We start from the raw sequence: 20,185 nt of genomic DNA, 5'->3' as shown, positions 1-20,185 counted from the left end.
CGCGACACTGTTCTTGTTCTTTATACTTGGGGAAAGGTCAACAATGATATAATTGCAAAATTGGAGATACTGTGGTATATGGGCGTGGCCAAACAATTTGCTGCGGCTATGTACGAATATAAAGCGCAAGTTTCTAAATCTGCGATTTAACCAATATACTCTGCTAAATATGTGAAATGGGTATATAAATAATCTAAGGTTTCTATGTTATGTGAGAGCACTTCATGCTGTTGCCCTTATGAAGGTAATAATTCTACTCAAATATACTAAAAATTAAAGCAACAGCTCTTTTGATTTTGGCTGGAGCAAAGGGAGCTGTCAAAAAATCAAACTTAGTTCTCCCAGATCGGATTGAGCTTGGATATCGATTATTATCGCATGGACAGCTTTCAGTTTTTTACGATTTTGAAAGTTTGATATATCGATATGTATCGATTTGTAGGTATGTAAACTCTCTAAAAGATCGAGAGAGAGAAAGAGAGAGAGAGAGAGAGGGAGAGGGAGAGAGGGAAAAAGGTTGACTTGACTAAATTGATCGAGGTAGCCAAGAATATCTATTGTACTATTTGGAGCCGGAAATGGCTTACGTGTAAGCTGTTCTTGTGTAACGTTATTTGTTGGCTAGCTAAATGATTACAGGGTATACAAAGCAGTTAACAGGCCAAGAGACCAACAGGAAGTGCTGCCATTCGGTTGCTGGGCAATGGCGTCTTTCATTGGTGTTCGGTGTACGGTGTACGGTGTGCAAAGCTCGTGGCAATATTCAATTACGACTGCGCTGCCAGCGCAGCTGCTGCTGCTGCGGCGTCGACTGTTGCTGGCAATGCTATCGACACTCGCTCTTAATGCAAAGAGAGCAAAGCACGATTCTCTTTGCTTGCCAACAGCTTATCAATACAGCAGCAACAGGTTCGGTTCAATGGCTCTTGGCTGGGTCTGCTGCTGTAGTTGCTTCCATGCCACGAACACCAATATGGGCATATCTATGTATTGTGTGTCCGTGTGTCTGTGTGCGAGTCTGCGAGTGTGGGTGTGGGGGGTATACAATTCAGGCAGGTCAGTTCTAAAGCGCTCGCTAGTGTTGTAAAGAAAAAGAAAAAAAAAAAAAAACTGTGCCACGATCACTTTAGATCGGCTCAGATGAAATGCGAATAGAAATGCTAAATGCGACTTTTTGCTTTTGTCTGCAACTAAAACTCTGGAGAGCGTGACGTTATGGTAAACAAAAATAGTTTCTTGTTTTTTGTTGGGAAATCAATTATTTAAACTAAATAAAATTGCCGCTGCCAGGCGAAGGCAGTTGATCAATCCAAATAAGCTGTTCACATACACACACACACACACACACACACACATATGTTAATACATGCATATGTATAAAAGTTATGTGCATGTGCTTCCAGATCCTAAAATAGAACGAATATAATCGCAGACGAGCGTGCTCAAGTGATGATCGGCATGTAATAAGCAAAATCAATAAGCTGTTGACACTATTTGGACATTGATCATGCTCTATCTCTGTCATTGCTATACCCCTTACATTGTGTAATGCAAAGCGTGTAATGGAGATTTTTGAGCTTGTGTCAACTTGCAAAAAAATATAAATAATTATTAAAAAGAAACCTGAATTAGAAAGCTATAATATATGCACTTGGCCAGCATTGCAACAACATGTATAGGGTATCTGTCAGTCGGGTGTGTCGACTGGTTCATTTTTCAGCAATTGCCAAATGGCCGCTTTTTGTTTTTGTGTCAATCTGTGTGGGGCCAGCGCGCTTTTAGTCTTTTGCTTTTTTTTTTTTTTTTTTTTTTTTTTTGTTTCAATGTTTTGCTTTCATTGAATTCAATTGCAAATTGACCGGCGCAACGGATTTGTTTTTGCTTATCTGCCAATTGCGTAGATAATCCCACGCAGCAACTGCCGCTCAGCAGCTTATCTCCATCAGCATCAGCCACAGCCAGAGCCTCAAAACTAATCTCATTGGACACACATGTGCAGGCGTAAGAGTGTGTGTGTAAGGGAGAGGGAAACAGATGCGCTTTGGTTTTACTGTTCCGTTTCGTTCCGTTTGATCTCTTTTGCTTGTTTGCCTTTTGCTACTCTTTACACTTGTAGAGCGTCGACGTCGACGTCGACGTCGCGGCTCGAGTCGTGGCAGCCCCTCGTGGCTCCCACTGTCTGCTGCCTGGCGTACGTGACTTTAGCATCAGCGGCGATGTCCGCCGACGCCGTTGCTGCAGGCGCTGCTGTTGCAAATCTCGCGCCACATGCGGCGGCAGCCAAGCCAAGCCGGTCGACAGCGGCAACAACAGCGGCAGCAAATAAACCTGCCCGGATTACAATTTGTCCGCCTTTGAGCTTAGCTCTTGATTATTTTATTTATTTATATACATATGTATGTATGTATGTATGTATGCGTGTATGTGTGTATGTGTGTATGTGTGTATGCTGCCTTGCGAAAAGAGAGAATACAAAAAAAGAGGAAAAGCAACAAGAGTAGCAACAGACGAAACGAAAGCTGCATTTTGGAACGTTGACTTGTGAATACACTAATCCAGCTAAATTCACTCAAGAGCTTTTTCATATACTGCTTTGAACTGTCTGATTAACTTGGCTTATCTTCAATTTTATATTAATCAGTTAGGGATGCAAGAGATTGGACATTTGTTGGGCATTTGAAAATGTTTTGGCTCTCTCTTAAACTTCACTTCAAATAATTTGCACTTCAATTCTGTTGACGACAAAGCTGATGTCAGTTAACGAGCGTTAACAACTGACAAGAGGTTAAATTTTCTTACACACTGCTAACTTGTTGTCAACTTGAATTTAAATTGTTACTAAACAGTGAAAAAAGAAAAGCGATTATTTTGAATAAGAGTGTACGTTAGTGTTGACAGATAATGCACAGAGTTGCCATATGAGCATTTCATAATAAGGTGGCAACAGTTCAATTTCATATTCTTGTCAAAACTTTATTTGCGAACGGCATTAAAGCGATGTTGCCCAATTTTGGACAGAGCATTGGCAAAACTGCTGGAGTTTCATGTCGCGGCGTGTTGCCTGCCCCACCCCGCCACCCCGCCAACCCGCCACCCCTGGTGGCCAATGGAGGTGGTGCTAATGCTGGCCGACTCGTATTGGATATCTGGTGTCTGCGTCAGCAAAATCGTTGAATAAACTTTTTGCATAGCAACAAACAGCCGAAAATCCGCTAACCGAACGCCGTCTGACAATTGGCCATGTTGGCCATGTGGCTGGCCATGCGAACATGCTTTTGGCCCATTTCAGACCGCCCGCCGTCTTGGCACCGACGGCGCACGTTAGACACATGATTTTACTGCTCCGATCGTAGCTGAGCCGTGAGTCGAACGATATTAACAGGGCAAATGCTGCAACAGTTCACACCCGCACACTCTCACCTGCCCAAATATTTGCCCAGAAATAAAAGCAAAAAGCAAATACAAACAAGTTCAGCAGCCTTGTGATCAGCGATCGGCTAACCTGTCAACATATTAAACGTCTTTTCTCGAAAGCAGATGACCTGTTCTGACCTGAAGCCAGGCATGGTAATAATCTTGTGATAGTTCCATTAAGAGCTGGCTCAAGGATTCACGATCCTAAGCTAAGGGCAAGGAACATATATATGCTGGCAGCTTTCAGGTTATCTTAACAGGAATATTGCAACTTTAAGTAAATGTAAAGTTAATTAGTTTTCAATTAAGAATTGCATTTCATTTGGAAGATTGCAAATCGCAGGGTATCGCAGGAAGGGACGGCCAGTCAATTGTTTTATTTGAATACCCATTGAAATTGTAGGAATTGAAGAAAGCATCCTTGATCTCGTTCAGAGTGAATAGTTGAGTTGATCTAGACTTGTCTGTCCGTCAGTTCGTCTGGCGAACTATCAGAACTAGATCCATTCAACTGGGCATGTTGGGTTTCGCATTGCCTTGCCTTTTAATTATGCCCTTAGAAAGCATATCATAAAGATCTTCATGTCCTTCGATTCCTTTGGTAACTTGGTAGACTTCACAAAGCCGTGTATTCTAGTTTTCGAATCCAAAAAACAATCAAGAAAAGGTTTGGCTTTTGCTTTAGAAGACGTTCGCTTATTAATCCTGCGTCCATGGCATTGACCATAAATATGTTCATGATAAGTAAATAATTTATACAGTTTCTTAATATTTTTATTATACTTTAATTGAATTGCTGAGGCAATTTGGACTTGACTTTCAATGTGCCCGAATGGGCACCTTCTACGGGTAACTATTATCTCGGGGCTAAACAACTTGCCGGGCAATGTCCCAACGTGCTGATAAGCATGGAATTGGCTTGGAAGAGGAAATGCACTTCAACCGGGTCCAACAGATCGCGTGATCAAATTCCATGAGCGGCTCGAGTAATTAAGAACCTTATGGATGGGATGGCCAGCAGAACTGCATGGCAAATGTTTATCCATGTGGATAAATAGCAGTTGGCGTTTTATAGCCTCAATTACAACATGGCATTTATTTCTTGTTCTCTCTCTCTCTCTCTCTTTGTCTCTCTCTCTTCTTGGCAGGTGTACGTGGCGCTTTTTCAGCCGCTGTGCGTGACACGGCATCAGTTCAGAAAGGTGCTCAATTGCATGAAGGTCATCAGGGCGCTGAAATACCAGGAGGTCTATGCTCAGGAGAAGGTCACCAAAGTGGACAGCCTGTCGCTGGTGCTGAGCGGCAAGTGAGTGAGACGAGATCACCAAGAACTGATCCATGCCAATCGATTACAACCGATATCGATATCGATATTGATATTCGATCTCTTTCCCAGATTGGTCGTCTCGCAGCATCAGCGGGCGCTGCACATTGTGTTTCCCCATCAGTTCCTAGACTCGCCAGAGTGGTTTGGCGTCTCGACCGATGACTATTTTCAGGTGAGCATTCGCTTTCCCAGAGCCAGCTTTTACTTAGCTTCTATCTTGTGTGTGTGTGTGCGTGTGTGTGCGTGTGCGCGCAGGTGTCCATTATGGCCATGGAGGAGTCGCGTGTGCTCATCTGGCATCGGGACAAGCTCAAGCTGTCGATAATGGCCGAGCCATTCCTGCAAACTGTGTTCGATCACATACTGGGCCGCGATGTTGTCAAAAAGCTGATGCAGGTGACACAGGTGACAATCGTTGAATTTACCAGCAACTTTTCGCTTGACTAAACATTGATGTCCTCCATAATAGGTGAGCGAATCGATAGCCAGCAACGGTTTCCTGCCCTCGGGCGGCTATGCGGAGGATGCTGAGGACAAGCCCATGCTCATACTGAAGAAGAGCGTCGATGTGGGCCACGGTCTGACGGCGCTCATCAATCGCCAGCTGCAGGGTGAGTCCATAGCTAAACTTGTAGAATACTCCTCTTGCTCCCACTTCCACTCTTTAACTCAATCTCTCTGACTCGCTAACTGGCCCGCGTGCGCGCCCTTCCGCTCCCACCCGCTCTCTCTCTCTCTCTCTCTCTCTCTCTCTGCTGAAACTTTGTTTTTGTGTAACAGCTGCGACTCTTTGATACCCTAACCATTATCCAATCGTGCCTTATGCCTATCAATGCTTTGTTGCACGCTTGCGCTGGGCGCCACTGGGTTTGGGGCGCGCGCTTGTTGCATGCCACGTGGAATTACAACTAACATAAACAAGTTTATGCTTTAATTGATTTTAATTTTAATTTAATTCAATTTTTGATATTTTTCATTTGTTGCATTTGGTTTTTGTTTCGTTTTCTTTCCATTAACTGTACAAATGTTGATGTTTATGTTCGTTCTTTACGATTCGCTATCTAATTTTAGAAGAGCATGTTCCTTTACTTGGTCGCACGTACAAACACACTAAGCAGCCGCTGCCGCAGCCGCTGCCACTGTCGACGCCGCCAGGTGTCGCACCTTTGGCGGACACCAACGTTGATAACTACTGCAATGCCGCTGCAGGTGCAGGTGCCACTGGCAGCACTCAGAGAATCTGTAACTGAATCCTGATAAAAGCAACTGCACACACTTACACACACACACACACTTACACACCAGCTATGTGTTATGCGTATGCGTGCCCTTTGTGGCAGCTTCAGTCAGCGACACCAGCAGCAACAATGGCAACAACAACACGATCAACACGTTCAACACCCAACAACAACAACGATAACAACGATAACTGCCAGCACAGCTCGAGAAGCAACATTTGAAATAAAGCGCAGCGACCTTAGCAGCATCTGCATCTACATTCAAGTCATCGTTGATATGTTTATCTAACATCTACTCATCTACTCATCTATCATCTATTCATCTATCATCTACTCATCTATTCATCTATCCATCTATCATCGTCATCGTCATCGTCATCGTCATCGTCATCGTCATCGTCGGTTCTCAACTCATCGCACGCACTCGCACTTGAATGCTCGTCTAACTCTAAGCATAAATATCCAGAAATAACACAAAGTATGTTTAATGAATATTCGATTTAACCTGTTGCCAGGCACTGTTGTAAGATTCGTTGAGTTTGTTTACACTCGTTGCAAAATGTTTGCTCAGAGTTGCGACAGGCGCTAAATAGGTATCCATTCAATATCCATTCAGCTCTTCAAGTCAAGTTCCAGCTATATACATACTGATCGTCACTGATCGTGCGTCACAATTGGCACATATTAAGCGATCGTTCGGCTCAATTATATTTGAAAATTGTTAGCTCTAAAAAACTCTCCATGCAATTCGCCGTGTTCCCCGCGGCATGTGATCGTGATTTACAGCCGACAACTAAGTCATGATCGTCAAGTGATCGACACTGTATTCACAAGATCAAATGTTTAGCATTACGCAACTGCTTTACAAGGCACTCAGTTGTTTTCTTATTATAATTATTATTATTATTTTGTTTTTTTTTTTTTTTTGATATAGTTAAAGATCAAAGTTCGGCGCCATCTGCCTGGCCATAGTCAAGTGATCACTGATCACCAATTGATGATTCCCTTAGCAAAGCTGAGTTTGTTCATAGACCACAATACTATAAATAAGTATAATAATATTACAAAATAATCAATACAATCAAATAAGCAATTTCTAAAAAGTTTCGACTTCCGTTCCACATAAAATGGACAATTTTTACTGTGCGGGCACATAGCCAATTTTAGTTATAAATATATACGTTTGCCTATCATTATCACATTTGTTTTATTATTATTATTAATTTCTTTTTGGATTTTGCACATTGTGTTCTTTTTTTTTTTTATTTTATTTCATTTGTTTCTTTTTTTTTTTGTTGTTAATGAGTTTGTTTTTGAATCGATGATTGATTTGCATATTAATACGATTTGAATTGGAAAAAACAAGAAAGAAGAGTTATGCAGAGTAAATAAAAGCGTAAATTAATTATAATTAATATCTATATCTATATCTATATCTATATATACACGCATACATATACACACGTAATACACTAAGTGATATGCATATACATATGTAGCCTAAGCTGGCATATTAGTCGTTGTACATACATGTACGTATACATATACATATACATATATTTATATATATATATATATATATATATATATATAACTGTATCATACACCTAACATACTTTTGTAGAACATTAAATGCGGAATCAATGTGAATGTAAACAAGCCAAAAAACAAAACAAAAAAAAATAAAAATAAAAATAATAATAATAATAATAACTAAAGCCAGACATAAAAATTGATTTGAATTAACCTGTTTAATTGATTAAGTTTTACATTTGATCACATTGCGGCAGCGCTTAGCCTGGGTTCGCGTCTCGGCTAATTGAGCGGCGCGCGCATGCTAAGCACGTGCACGAACCCAAACGAAAAGGCAACCCGATCGAAGCGAACCTTTTGCCCGGCGGCTATTTGCGTATCATTAACATTAATTTTGCGCAAATGGCATTGATTTCTGTTTCTGTTTTTGTTTTTGTTTTTGTTTTTGTTTATTTTAAATCACAATTAAATGAATAATAATAATAATAATAAAAATAATCATATCGTAGCAAAATATTTGTTATTTAATTTACAAATTATATACCGCCGCCTGCTGCCATTCCCCCCCCCCCCCCCCCCCCCCCCCCCCCCCCACGCCCCCAGCCTACGCTACAGCCAAACGACAATAGCTGATAACCAGCTAGATCCTATCTGTAAATACTTTGGGCATGCCCATAAACCTACACACAAAGTGCAGCCGACGGGCATCCGCCAGCTCGTCCCCAGCCCCTCCTCAGATATCTGCGCCCCGACTGTGTACACTTGGGCCACGTGCCATTGTTAGAGGCATAAAGTATGCAAACAACTGTGCCAATTTATCATTTTTGTTTTTGTTGACGAGCTTCCGTTTTATATTTTCTATTTTCGCATGGCCATCGATTTGCCACTTCTGACGCAGTGCATCGTGTTCACCTTAACTCACTCGCACTCGCACTCGCACTCGCACTCGTGCTCACACTCTGTGCCGGACTATCAATACTCATCGTATGCGCACGTATCTTCCAAGTTCCAGGTGTTACCAGCACAACCGTTAGGGAAATGCACTTGAAGGCCGTAAAGAGCTGAAAATGCTAGAATCTGATGAATATCTAGAGAATTCTGAAAATGCTTAGCCTAATCCAGACTTGAGAATCAGAGCGAAAGTTAAAGCAATATGAGATCTAGTTTATGTTGTACTTTCATCCCGTTTTTATTTTCCTGGAAGCTTTGGTTCATAACTTGTTTGTTTCATTATTGATTTAATTTGCTGCATTTACATATTCTTATTTATCGAAATAAGTTTATTAACTCAATCAATTCATAATATTGTGCTTAATCAAAGCAGTTGTGTGCCAAATATGGTTTAGGTTTAGGCTCGGGCTTCGTGTTAATAGAATAGATTTTAGTTTCGGGTACAAACTTGTTTAGTGCAAAACCAGTTTGCAGCCTTGATTTGAATTCAAATATTTTATATTCCCACCTCCAAGCAAAGATTAAGTCGTGAGTTTCGCACTCATGATATCGAATAATAAATAAATAACTATTATTTGTTCAATATAGACTTTTGTGAATATCGATGTGGACTGCCTTTCGATTGGCAAATTTGATTGAAATAAAAGTGAAGTGCTTGTTGTTTTACAGTCCGATTGGTAATTCTTTACAATTTGACATCTCTGGACAATAATTAGGTATTCGCCATCAAAATGTTTTGATTTAAGAAATCAAACTTTCGAGACAGTTGTTTTTCTCATTTCAAATCACAGCTTCGTTTAGCTTGAACAATGTTTTATTTAATTGTTTGACAATAAATCGTAAATTTAGCAAGTGATATTTGTACAAAGTATCCATGCATTGCCCCGTTTATTAGCTGTAAAAAGAGCTATAAATTATTGCCGCATATTGACAAATTGTCATGAACAAAATTAGCACGTTTATAAATAACGTTCAATTGCATCACATAGCCAGGCGATCTATTTATGTGCACCTGTATGCATGCATGTGTGCATGTATGTGTGCATATAGGTGTGTATGTCGTGCATGTACATAAGTACATTGAGTATTGCTCCCATGACACACTTAATCAGCGAGCTGCCAACACGAGTGTTTACGCAAATGATTTGCTAGTGCCAATTTTGTTTAGACACAATCTTGAAATTGTTAACGCCTCCGCCCACCGCCCACCGCCCACTTTGTTGTGATCGTAAAAGCTCTGTCAATATCCTGATGTTCTACTTCGAATACTATCTAGTTTTTTCTGCTGATCATTATGCGTGTGTGTGTGTGTGTGTGTGTGTGTGCGGGTATGTGTATGACTCGCACTATCCTTAACATTTTGTACATGATTGTATTTAATTTAGATTTTATTTTCAATATCGTCCAACGAATTTATGAATTTTTCCAATGATTTTCTATATTTTTTGGGTGCCTATAATTTTGTCGTATGTACTCGTAAAACGTCGTATACTATATATGTATATTTATATATATATGCTTGTATATATATAACTGTATATATATATATATATATCGTTCATAAACGTTAATCAACAACAACAACAACAACAACAACAACAACAACAACAACAACACCACTACAACCACAACAACCACCCAACCACGAACAACAACAACAAATGGTAACAGCTCTGCCCAGGATATCGAAGTATTATGATTGTGGTAAGTTGCATTTCCAGTATTCCTTTCAAGAACACCAACAAAACACCTCGTCCCAACCCCAGAGAGAGTAAACCCAGCCGGCGATCGAATGCAACAGTAGTTGTAGTCTAATTAACTAACTAACTCACTAACTAACTAACTAACTAACTAACTAGCTAATAAATTATATATTTATTATCTGTATAATATCTAGCTGTTTAACCAACTATCTAACTGAATCTGTTTGTCTGCTTGTCCGGCCGTCTGTTTGTCTGTCTGCGTCTGTGTGCGTGCCTCTCTGCAGAGTCGTGTGCTCCTTGTGCTTGACGCTACTGTACGTGTGCCCTGTCTGTGTGAGCGAAACGTTTGGCTGTGTGCGTGCGTAGAGTTATTGAAAATACTTTCTCGTAGCTTGCATGCTCGGTTTGATTTTGAAAGAAAGATTTAATTCATTAATATCAACCCGCACCTCCCTCCCCCCCCTCCACCCCCCCACCCACTCCACCATAATACGCTGACATACCCACAAGTCATACACACCCCGCCTGCGTCTGTGCCGTGGGTGTGTGTGGCGTTGTGTTTTGGTGTGCGGCCCGGTTCAATGTTTTATTAATAACCGCCCTTTGTTACTCATGCAAACGCTATTGTTAAACTTGAAACTCGAACTCGATCTCGATCTCGAAACGAAAACAAAAACGAACATCTTGTGTACTTCTCATTGCAGCCGGCGATCCCAATTCCTGGCGCCTGGGGCGGATCGACGAGACTGATCATGAGACGGCCGTGTGAAAGCGCATCAGCATATAGATATTAACATATATAGAGATATTCATTGTATGTATACCCAATGTGTGTATATATAGAAAGCGAAAACAGTTCGCATCAATGTGGGACAGGACAATGTTTAGACTTGCGTTTTTGAGTATTATTAGAGGTATATCTTAGGCAACATATGGCATACGCATTCGAATAGCGCAGACAGAGAGCGCAGCATACTTTAGTATAATATATATACATACATATATATATACATATATATATATATATATATATATATAGAAGGTATTCATGCTATATATAGTTGGGTGTTCGCATTGACAGCCATTTCACAGATGCGCTTAGAACAGGTCATGAAGTGCATGATGATTGAGCAAATGTATTTTTTTAATATAGAAACCTAAGAGTACACTACACACAATTAAATATAGTATTAGTTTGTATGTGTATGTTATGCTATATATAAGTATGTAACTTTGTATACATATGTATGAGTGGCCATTGGATGCCTAAACTATTCAGAGTTTGAATTCAGCAATCGTTAATATGTTTGGCAGCCCCATTTAGTGACTTATTCGATACGATTTCCCACATTCGCAATTGAGTTACAAATATATTAATATACATATATCTATTTTTTTTATATATATAGGATAAATCACATTAAATGAACTCTCTTTAGGATTGTAATTTGATTGGAGGATCATTGTACTTTCTAGCGATCGTGTTTATATATTTTCGAGCTACATAATAATACTTTAAAATTTCTTGATAATTTGATTTCCTTTGCGGTCTGCTAGTTTTCTGTACAAATTTAAGTTCAGCCAAGTGCCGAATCCGGAATTAGGTTTGATAGCAAAAGGCTTTTCATATTCATGCGAACAGGTTTGAGTATCAGCATAATCACATACATTTCGAAGGGAGAAAAGTGCGAAAAATTTGTAATTTTGATAGCATTCAAAACAAAACAGAAATTTTCAAATAGAAATTGTTAATCTAGCCGAATTGCGGAATTCAGATACCCATTGATTATGTTGATAAATTTCCAAAATTTGAAGGCAATCTGAATCCGAGTTGTATAATATTATTCGATGTCATAATTTAAAATTATTTGAAGCTTTCAACGCATTGCCAACTATTGAGTTTACACGGAAACAAGTTTGCTTATTTTAAAAGTTAACCTTAAAGTGTGCTACAAATATTTGAAATATTTTCAACGAATTGTTGATACAAATTTAAGAAACAAAGTCGTGAGTGTAGCTGAATAACAATATAGTCAAGCCTCGATATGCTAGGCCACAAACAAAAAAAAAGAAGATATATACAAAAACAGTTGAAGCGGTCATAACATTTCGGACGCCACTGTAGAAAACGCCATGATAAGAGTCCATTGCATACTTCTTGGTGCTGCATGTAAATGCTCAGAGTAGTAAGAGAGGATGTTGAAGAATATGATGCATAATTTTGATGACAATGTGTTTGTTCAAGACGCCCCCAACTTTCGCCCAAAACCAAACAAAAAGCCATCCCCCAGCCCACCCAAACGAGTAAAACGCACCCCATACAAAGATTGTCTGAAATTTAAGTATTATATATTGTTATAATTGATTTAAAGTATTATAATAAATATTTACCTATATTTATTGTTGTTGGCGTGAATGAATTTTTGTCAATCAAAATTTAACTTTAGACGTGTAAGCCTAGCAAATTCTAAAAAAAAAAAAAACAAAACAGAAAACAAAGACAATTGAGAAAAGCAAAATTATAATAATTAATTAATACAAATAATACCGAAGCAATGTTGTTTAATTGAGTATTTAGCTAGACATATGAAATACAAAGGATAACAACTAAATGTTTACTTAATGCAGGAAATAAAACTATGAAATATTTAAACGATTAAGCAAATATATAATTTACATAAGTGTGTTTATGCATTCAAATTGAAATTGATATTGAAATTGAACTTGAAATGAACACAATAATCGAACTGCTGCTGGAGTTGCGAAAGGCGAGAGCTCTATTAAAGATACAATATGATGTAAGTTAACAAATGAAGAACAACAAATAAATATTGATATGAGCATACCAAAGTTTTCAGCTAAATGCCTGTATTCAGTTTATAGAAGAAGCAAAATATACATATTTCGTTTTTAATGTACATCAATACGAGTGTGTCAATTTATTTCCGCATCCATTCATCCAGCAAAGGCTTTCTCCCTATAAACTATTTCTATCCAGTAATAAATTGTTGCCTCGATTCTTAGATTCCAAAAATGTTTTGAAAATGAGTCGGAGGCTAATCGCATAAAAGTGTGAAACACATATATTTATACAGATCTTTGAGATCGATGTGAAAGAGGCTCGAATTATAGCGAAGCGCTACAGATGTTCGCGATACTCCGATCTTGGAGTGTATTTTTATAAATAATTAAGAAATGTGTTCACTTTATTCTCACTTTACTCTTGCATCAGATATGCCATATATTTTCAATTGTCTCTGCAGAAGCAGTATGACGGTATAGTCTAAGATATAGTCCGATTTTGATGAGACTTTGCTCCAATTATAATTAGTAACTATTAATGGAACTCAGCCTTGTTGTGTTTAGTCAAGATATGTTCAAAAGCATCTTAGGAACATGTCCGCGTGATAAGATTTATGGCATTTGATTAAAAGATTAAAAGAGCATGTTTTTGCGAAAATGTATGTCACAATCTGAAGGAAGCATTTGCAATCCCATAAAGAATATATGGGAAGACGATGAGCTCAGTCCATTTCGACAACTCGTCTGTCAATCTGTGTGAACGAATCGATCTTGGAAACTACAAAGGCCACAGATTGAAATTGGAAATATATATAGTAGCACCTTACATGTGATTTTTCTTCGATATCTCATCCCATTTGCATAATTTCGATAAATATCGATTTGAAGATATGGTTCTTAAAGTATATATATGTAGTTAGTTACATCAACCATGGTAAGCGGGCTCTCGTATATATATCACACTATGAATACCTGCTGCTATTCCCTACAACATAAAGGGAAGAAGAAGCACAGCCGCTGCATAAAGTGTGCATGTGTAGTGGCAGGACATCTACTGAAGATTACGAAATTGGTTGCTTTACGTTTTGCTTGAACGTGCTTCCATTATAAAAACTTTATTATTCCTTCCTAATAAGTACAGGACTTAATATTGTACCAAGTTATCGCTTCACAATTTCAACTTTTATTTTGCGCATCAGCCAAATTAGGTCACATTTCCAGCTGCAGTGCTTTGTAGCGATGTTGTCTGAGGGTAGAGTTTAAAATTTAGTTGCCCCATGCACAATTTACACCTGCTTTGAATCCTTCAGGATGAGGACACGCGACCACTGGACAGCTAAAAATAAAATAAAAAAAAAAAAAAGATACAAAAATAAACGGCTTAGCGTTGGTGTGTAAGTGCGCGGGTGTGTGTGTGTATGTGTGTGTGTGTGTGTGTGAGAGTGTGTGTCTGATGTGTTTGGGTTTAAAGCAGATAGACAGACCATTGAACAAAGGCCCAACAACAGCACTATGGAGAATTCAACCGGTTTTTCAGGGAAAAACGATGATAACTCAAAGATAAGGGTCTGTTTTGAAAAAAAAAAATGATTGAAAGCAGAGTAACAGAGTATTTTATTACAAATAATATTGTTTGTTTGGGATGAAGCTGTGATGTATATGAGCCAGAGAGAGTAGATAGTCTTAGGTATGGTTTTGTAAATCAGTAAAAAACGAGAATTAAAACTCTTGTAGACATTTCCTTAGTGCAGATATGTAAGAATAGTACAGCTCTACAGTGCTGCATTTTCCTATTACAGCTATAGGAACTACTTAGTAAACGTTAGTTATCTTAATATAAAAGTAGGTTTCCATATCAGAATCAACTTTTCGGCGGATCGTTACAATGGCAGCTATATGATATGTACTGCCTGCCGTAGATGCATAGTTCTAGGACGATGGCCTTAAATCTAAGAGACTAGTTTGCAGAGAAACAGATAGACGGGCAGGACTATATCGCCTCGGCTGTGGATACTGATCTTGAATATATATACTTAAGGGAGTCAGAGATGTCTCCTGCTGTGTGTTAGACATTTCATTATAAAATTGGAATACCCTTAACAAGGGTATAAAAAAGCATCCAATTCGAACACGGGCGTTTGTATGAAGCTGTGTCCAACCGCTGTTAGCTTAACAGGATTGCTTAATGTTAAGAGTATGTAACATTGCAGGTTTGTGAATGTTTTATGTCAAAAGTTTTTTATCTTAGCCACTTTTAGAGAATGTGTTTTTGACAGAAAAGTTGTGCATGCTCCCCATAGTGCAGAGTCCAACCACCACAACAAGTAATCGCAGCAGCATCACCAACGGAGTGCTTTGAAGTTGGCAGCGACAACGGCTCAAGGGGGAAATTGGGCGAGCGCTCCTAAGTATGCTATAGTTTTTCGCCGACTACTGACACAATTGTTCCCCCAATGGCGCCGCGACCCCCTGACCCACTGACTGGCTGGTTGTCTGGTTGACGGGCTGTCTGCTGCTAGTACAAGTAATTAAAGTTTCAGCTGCTGGTCAAAAGTTGCTGCCCCGAATGCAAATGCCATGCAAAAAGCGGCCAAGACAATAAACAAAAATGACAAAAAACAAAATGAGAAAAAGTCGAGCGAAAACTTTCCCAGCACAAAGTTGCAAAAACAGTACGAAAAAAAAGGAAATGCAATAATAAAATTGGCGCAAACACAATTTGAATATATAAATACCTTAAAGAGTTGGAGGCGCATGTGGATAAGCAGATGCAACACAGCGAAAAACAAGTGAGAGCGCTGAGTATGAGTATGAGTATGAGTATGAGTATGAGTATGAGTATGAGTATGAGTATGAGTATGAGTATGAGTATGAGTATGAGTACGAGTACGAGTACGAGTACGAGTACGAGTACGAGTACGAGTACGAGTACGAGTACGAGTACGAGTACGAGTACGAGTACGAGTATGAGTATGAGTATGAGTATGAGTATGAGTATGAGTATGAGTATGAGTATGAGTATGAGTATGAGTATGAGTATGAGTATGAGTATGAGTATGAATATAAGTATGATTATGATTGCTTTTGACTTCTCTCTTTAATCGCATGGTGGCACTGGTTGTTTTGCTGTTGGTTGCCCTGCCTCCTATTCCCCTTGCCACACCAGCCTGCCTCAATCTGCAGTGCATTGTGGTTACGCATATTGTTGTGGCCAAGCATAAAAAGGACAAAAACAAAAGAAATCAAGTCCGATTGAAAGGGTTGTGGAAAAGCGAAATCCCAATAAATCAACCTCATTTGTTTCAGTTGTATGCCACATAATATGAATGACAGCTCGTAGCTCCAGCTTGTTGATTGGTCAGAAATGGTAAAAGTTGGCGACTTTGCTTTTCCTTTCCTTTTCAGTCCTTTTTTAGCGCCAATACTGAATCCCATGCAGAGACTTACATTCATCGCACAAGAGAACACAGCTTAAAGCACTATGATAGCTATTATTCAATTCGTGTGTGCTGCTTTCATTCATTTTTAAAAACCATTAGGACACGAAAGAGCTGTAAATTAAGCAGATTACAACCCAATATTTGAATTTCATTAAGTAAGGGCGCGAGGGCGCCATAAACCTAAGCACAGGGTAAGTCGTGGTCGAGCATTCCGCTCTGAGCATACTCTATTTGCTAGCGTACATTATAAAAGTTAAAATTTTTGTAAAATAAACTTCAAGAGTAATCGATCGAGCCATTTCCGTCTGGTCGTATGTATGAATACATCAGGCTCAGGGACTATAAGAGCTAATTTTTCGCTGGCTTTTCCAAAAGTAGCACCAAATCATCGACAACTCGGAGCACCAATTCCGCGATATCGATAAAAATCGATTTTCATAAAAGGTTCTTTCACTTTTGTAAGACCCTCTCCAGTTCTACGCAAAGTTTATATGTGCCTTTTTTTTAAGTTTTTCTTGGGCATTAGTATTTACTCAAATTTCGATGCCATATTTATGTTGTTAAAATTTCATTAATATCGAGCGCTAAACACCGAAGTTATTTAAGATGTTTTTCAATAATCTCGGGTTGAGGGAAGAAGAAAGCCTGTTATAGATAAGGACCTTCAAAGCACATTTGAATACCCCTGAATAGATCACTTAAAAGTGATACTTTTTGGATCGAAGATCCTTTCGTTTTATTATTATAGGATAAGAGTTGATGTAATAATTCAAGAGAAGATCTTAGAAAAATGCACTCTGATCTAATAAAAATGGTTAATAAGAAGTATCATGGTTTTGTGGGATTGTGGGAAACGTCTTCGGTTCAAAAAAGATACCTTTATTCTGCCAAAAAGTTGTCACAATAAAGACCGCATACATTTAAGGAAAGAAGAAGCCCAGAGTTTGTAATGTCAGCTGCGTTCAGGGTACTGCCGACTAGAGCAGACTTACTTACTTATTTCATTTTTATTTTTGTCACGCATTAGAGAAGACATCTAGCACCCCATTAAGTATGCTATACATTCTGAATTAGTGTTTAAAGACGGAGTCTGTAAAGCCAAGCCCCTCTGTCGTAGAGCCTAAAAGCTCTAGAGGCTTGAAATTGGTATGAAGCTGCTGCTTAATAAGTCTGTTACGAAACAAATATGCCCTTTGTCCAGTTTCAATGGGTAGAGCACATAATAAAACTCTAACAGCCGCGATATGGTTCTGATGTTGAATTTTGTGATTTATCCTTCGGGTCATTTTTTGGTCAAATTTCGAATGTTACAGCCCTGACGGCTCACGGCGATTTTATTACACGAATTCGTTTTCAATTGTGTGGATGTTAAAATGTACGGAATATATAATTATAATTTACTTGGCAAATACATGAGTACAAACTTTAAATAATAATTATTTTCAATACATAATTAGTGCAGTTGTAAGTGGTTCTCTAATTAGAGAGTCTATGTGTTTTTGTGTGTGTGTGTGTGTGTGTGCGTGTGTGGTTTAGCTTTAATTCAATTTGCTGGCAATTATTTTGCTTTAATTTGTTCAGTTGCCAAGCACAACTCAAATGTGGCAGGTGTAAATGAATTGCAATAAACTTGTCGCATGTTGTTCTTGTCGGTTGTTGTTGTTGTTGTGGTTGTTGTTGTTGTTGTTGTAGAAATTTGCTACGATTTGGCTTCCGCTCCACTTAAAAGAGAAGCGCGTTCTGCAACATGCAAATTGGCCATGGAATGTCAGCTTTGAATTTGGGTTAGTCGTCGGTTAGCAGAGCCTTAAATCAATTAACGTTAATAAACCCACTGCGGTTGGGTCCGACAGTCAGTCAGTCAGTCAGTCAGTCAGTCCGTCAGTCAGTCCGTCAGTCAGTTAGTCGCACTGTGAAACAGTTTATCATGCAGTCAACCAATCAATTGCTTCCGTTTCCGCTTTGGCTTTGCCGCTGCAGTTGCGCAGGTGCACCACGAATTTAATATCGCTGATTTAGTCCGTTTTATGCAGGAGGCTTGGGGGGGAAGCTGTTACTGGTGACGGGCTTGTGGTTTAACAGTGTGCTGTTGAGTATGTGGCTGTTGTTGTGGATTTTGATGTGTCTGGACGTCGTAATGTTATCGCTTCGCTGCCTCGCGCCCTGAGTGGGTCAGTCGAGGAGGCATTGAAGCGTGCCACGTGAACCCATTGAACGGGTGTAACGGGTGTATTGCCCCGCCTACCGCATACCGCCTACCGCCAATTGGCAGCTGCCTGCTCCAAACAACGCTTTGGTCAATAACCTTAATTGTTCATCAATTTACACACACACATACACATGCACAGGTACGACAAAGGCGCTAATCAAGCAACATGTGTGTTGTCATGCAAATCCCGCTCGTGTATGTGTATGAGTTTGTGTATGTGTGTGTGCGTGTGTGTGTGTGGTATGTGTGTCAGCGTGCTATCTGCAGCAGCGTTCATTGGCTTTGGCCATTCGCATTTAATCAATATTAATGTACTTCAACAAAACATTTTAATTGAAGTTGCCAAAGTGTCAAAAGTACATTTTACAGAATTGATTGCACACCTAGCACACACACACACACACACACACACACACACACAGAGACACACGCAGAGCGGGATTTGCATGACAACACACATGCTGCAGTTCCAACTCTTCCATTTAAAACCCGATTTGTAGCCATGAGGCGTTTTATATCTTTATAATTAAATCATGCTTCAAGTATCTCTAGATCACATCATAAACCTATATGGTTGTACAACTCAACTCAGTTTTAAGGACACAGAAGGCATAGACAAGTAAGTATTTGTATCTGATAGACATGTTAAATAGTTGCCAAATAAGTAGCAGGTCGGGTCTAGTTCCAGTTTGCACTCAAAGAACTGTACAACATAGCTCAGTAGCGCAAAAGTGTGTCGAATACTTTAAATGTGGAATTTTTTGTTTATTTTCTGATGTTCACTAGAGATTCTGATCCTAATCAATATTAGGAAAATCATAATGTTCATTTAAGAACCGGAGTTCGGAGAAAACACAACAAAGGAAACCTTATACATGTGCATATACTTACGTATGTGCAGCTGAGCTAGCCTTCAGCTAAAACACAACTACATGCATCCACGCAAGCCTGGTAAATATAGTAAAGCAGGAAAAGCGGTTGTTAATTTAATTGGAAATTTGGCAAGCAGCATATTAAGTATCAGCATTCATAATGTGAGTATGCATTTCGTATGAAGAGGCTGCCATCGTTTTCTGGGAAAGCCCAGAATATGCAATTATTCAAAGCCATATAGTGCATCTGAACATGTATGTGCGTACGTTGTGTGCAGTTTTAAGGTAAAAACATGCCCAATATGCTAAGATATTAGTTTCAGTACAGCTTAAAGGAAAATTCTCTGCAGCGGACAAGAATGAAAATAATTAGCTCACTTCAGAGAATTCTGATATCATACACAAATATTCTTGGAATTCTAAATTTATAGAATTTAATGTGTGCGTAGAACATGTAAGATGAACCCATTTTCGAACATTTTTTTCAGCAGTCCGCATACTTTTCTTTTCTTTGCATACTTATCAAAGCACGATGCAGTCCAGCTTGATAATGTCGAAAATGACATTCTCTGCTTTGCCGTCTGAATTTACATGAGATTTATAAGCATTATATTTTTTGGCATATCTCGGTGCTTCTTAGAGTTTAAGACCTCAAAGCGTTCCACAATAATTTTATTAAATTAGAAATGCGGATAA

At 39.0% G+C, this 20,185-nt stretch overlaps 1 protein-coding gene across 6 annotated transcripts in view; it reads left to right on the top strand.

Annotated features, from left to right (window-relative positions):
- Positions 1-13,044, top strand: part of LOC115765250 (blood vessel epicardial substance) — a 33,831-nt gene extending 20,787 nt beyond the window's left edge. For 2 of the 6 annotated variants that reach the window (XM_030708718.1, XM_030708720.1), the window contains 5 exons: positions 4,563-4,720; positions 4,811-4,913; positions 4,997-5,146; positions 5,211-5,352; positions 5,813-6,892. In XM_030708718.1, the coding sequence (XP_030564578.1) occupies positions 4,563-4,720; positions 4,811-4,913; positions 4,997-5,146; positions 5,211-5,352; positions 5,813-5,991 (732 nt within the window). In that variant the 3' untranslated portion in view covers positions 5,992-6,892. The other 4 variants (XM_030708721.1, XM_030708722.1, XM_030708723.1 and 1 more) reach the window with 4 other exon arrangements.
- The last annotated feature ends 7,141 nt before the right edge of the window (positions 13,045-20,185 follow it).

This window comes from Drosophila novamexicana, unplaced genomic scaffold (assembly GCF_003285875.2).
Source record: "Drosophila novamexicana strain 15010-1031.04,08,12 unplaced genomic scaffold, DnovRS2.1 tig00000960-arrow-arrow-pilon, whole genome shotgun sequence".
Classification (NCBI taxonomy): Eukaryota; Metazoa; Arthropoda; class Insecta; order Diptera; family Drosophilidae; genus Drosophila; species Drosophila novamexicana.
Note: the sequence above shows the minus strand (reverse complement) of the source record. Positions and strands in the feature narration are given on the sequence as shown.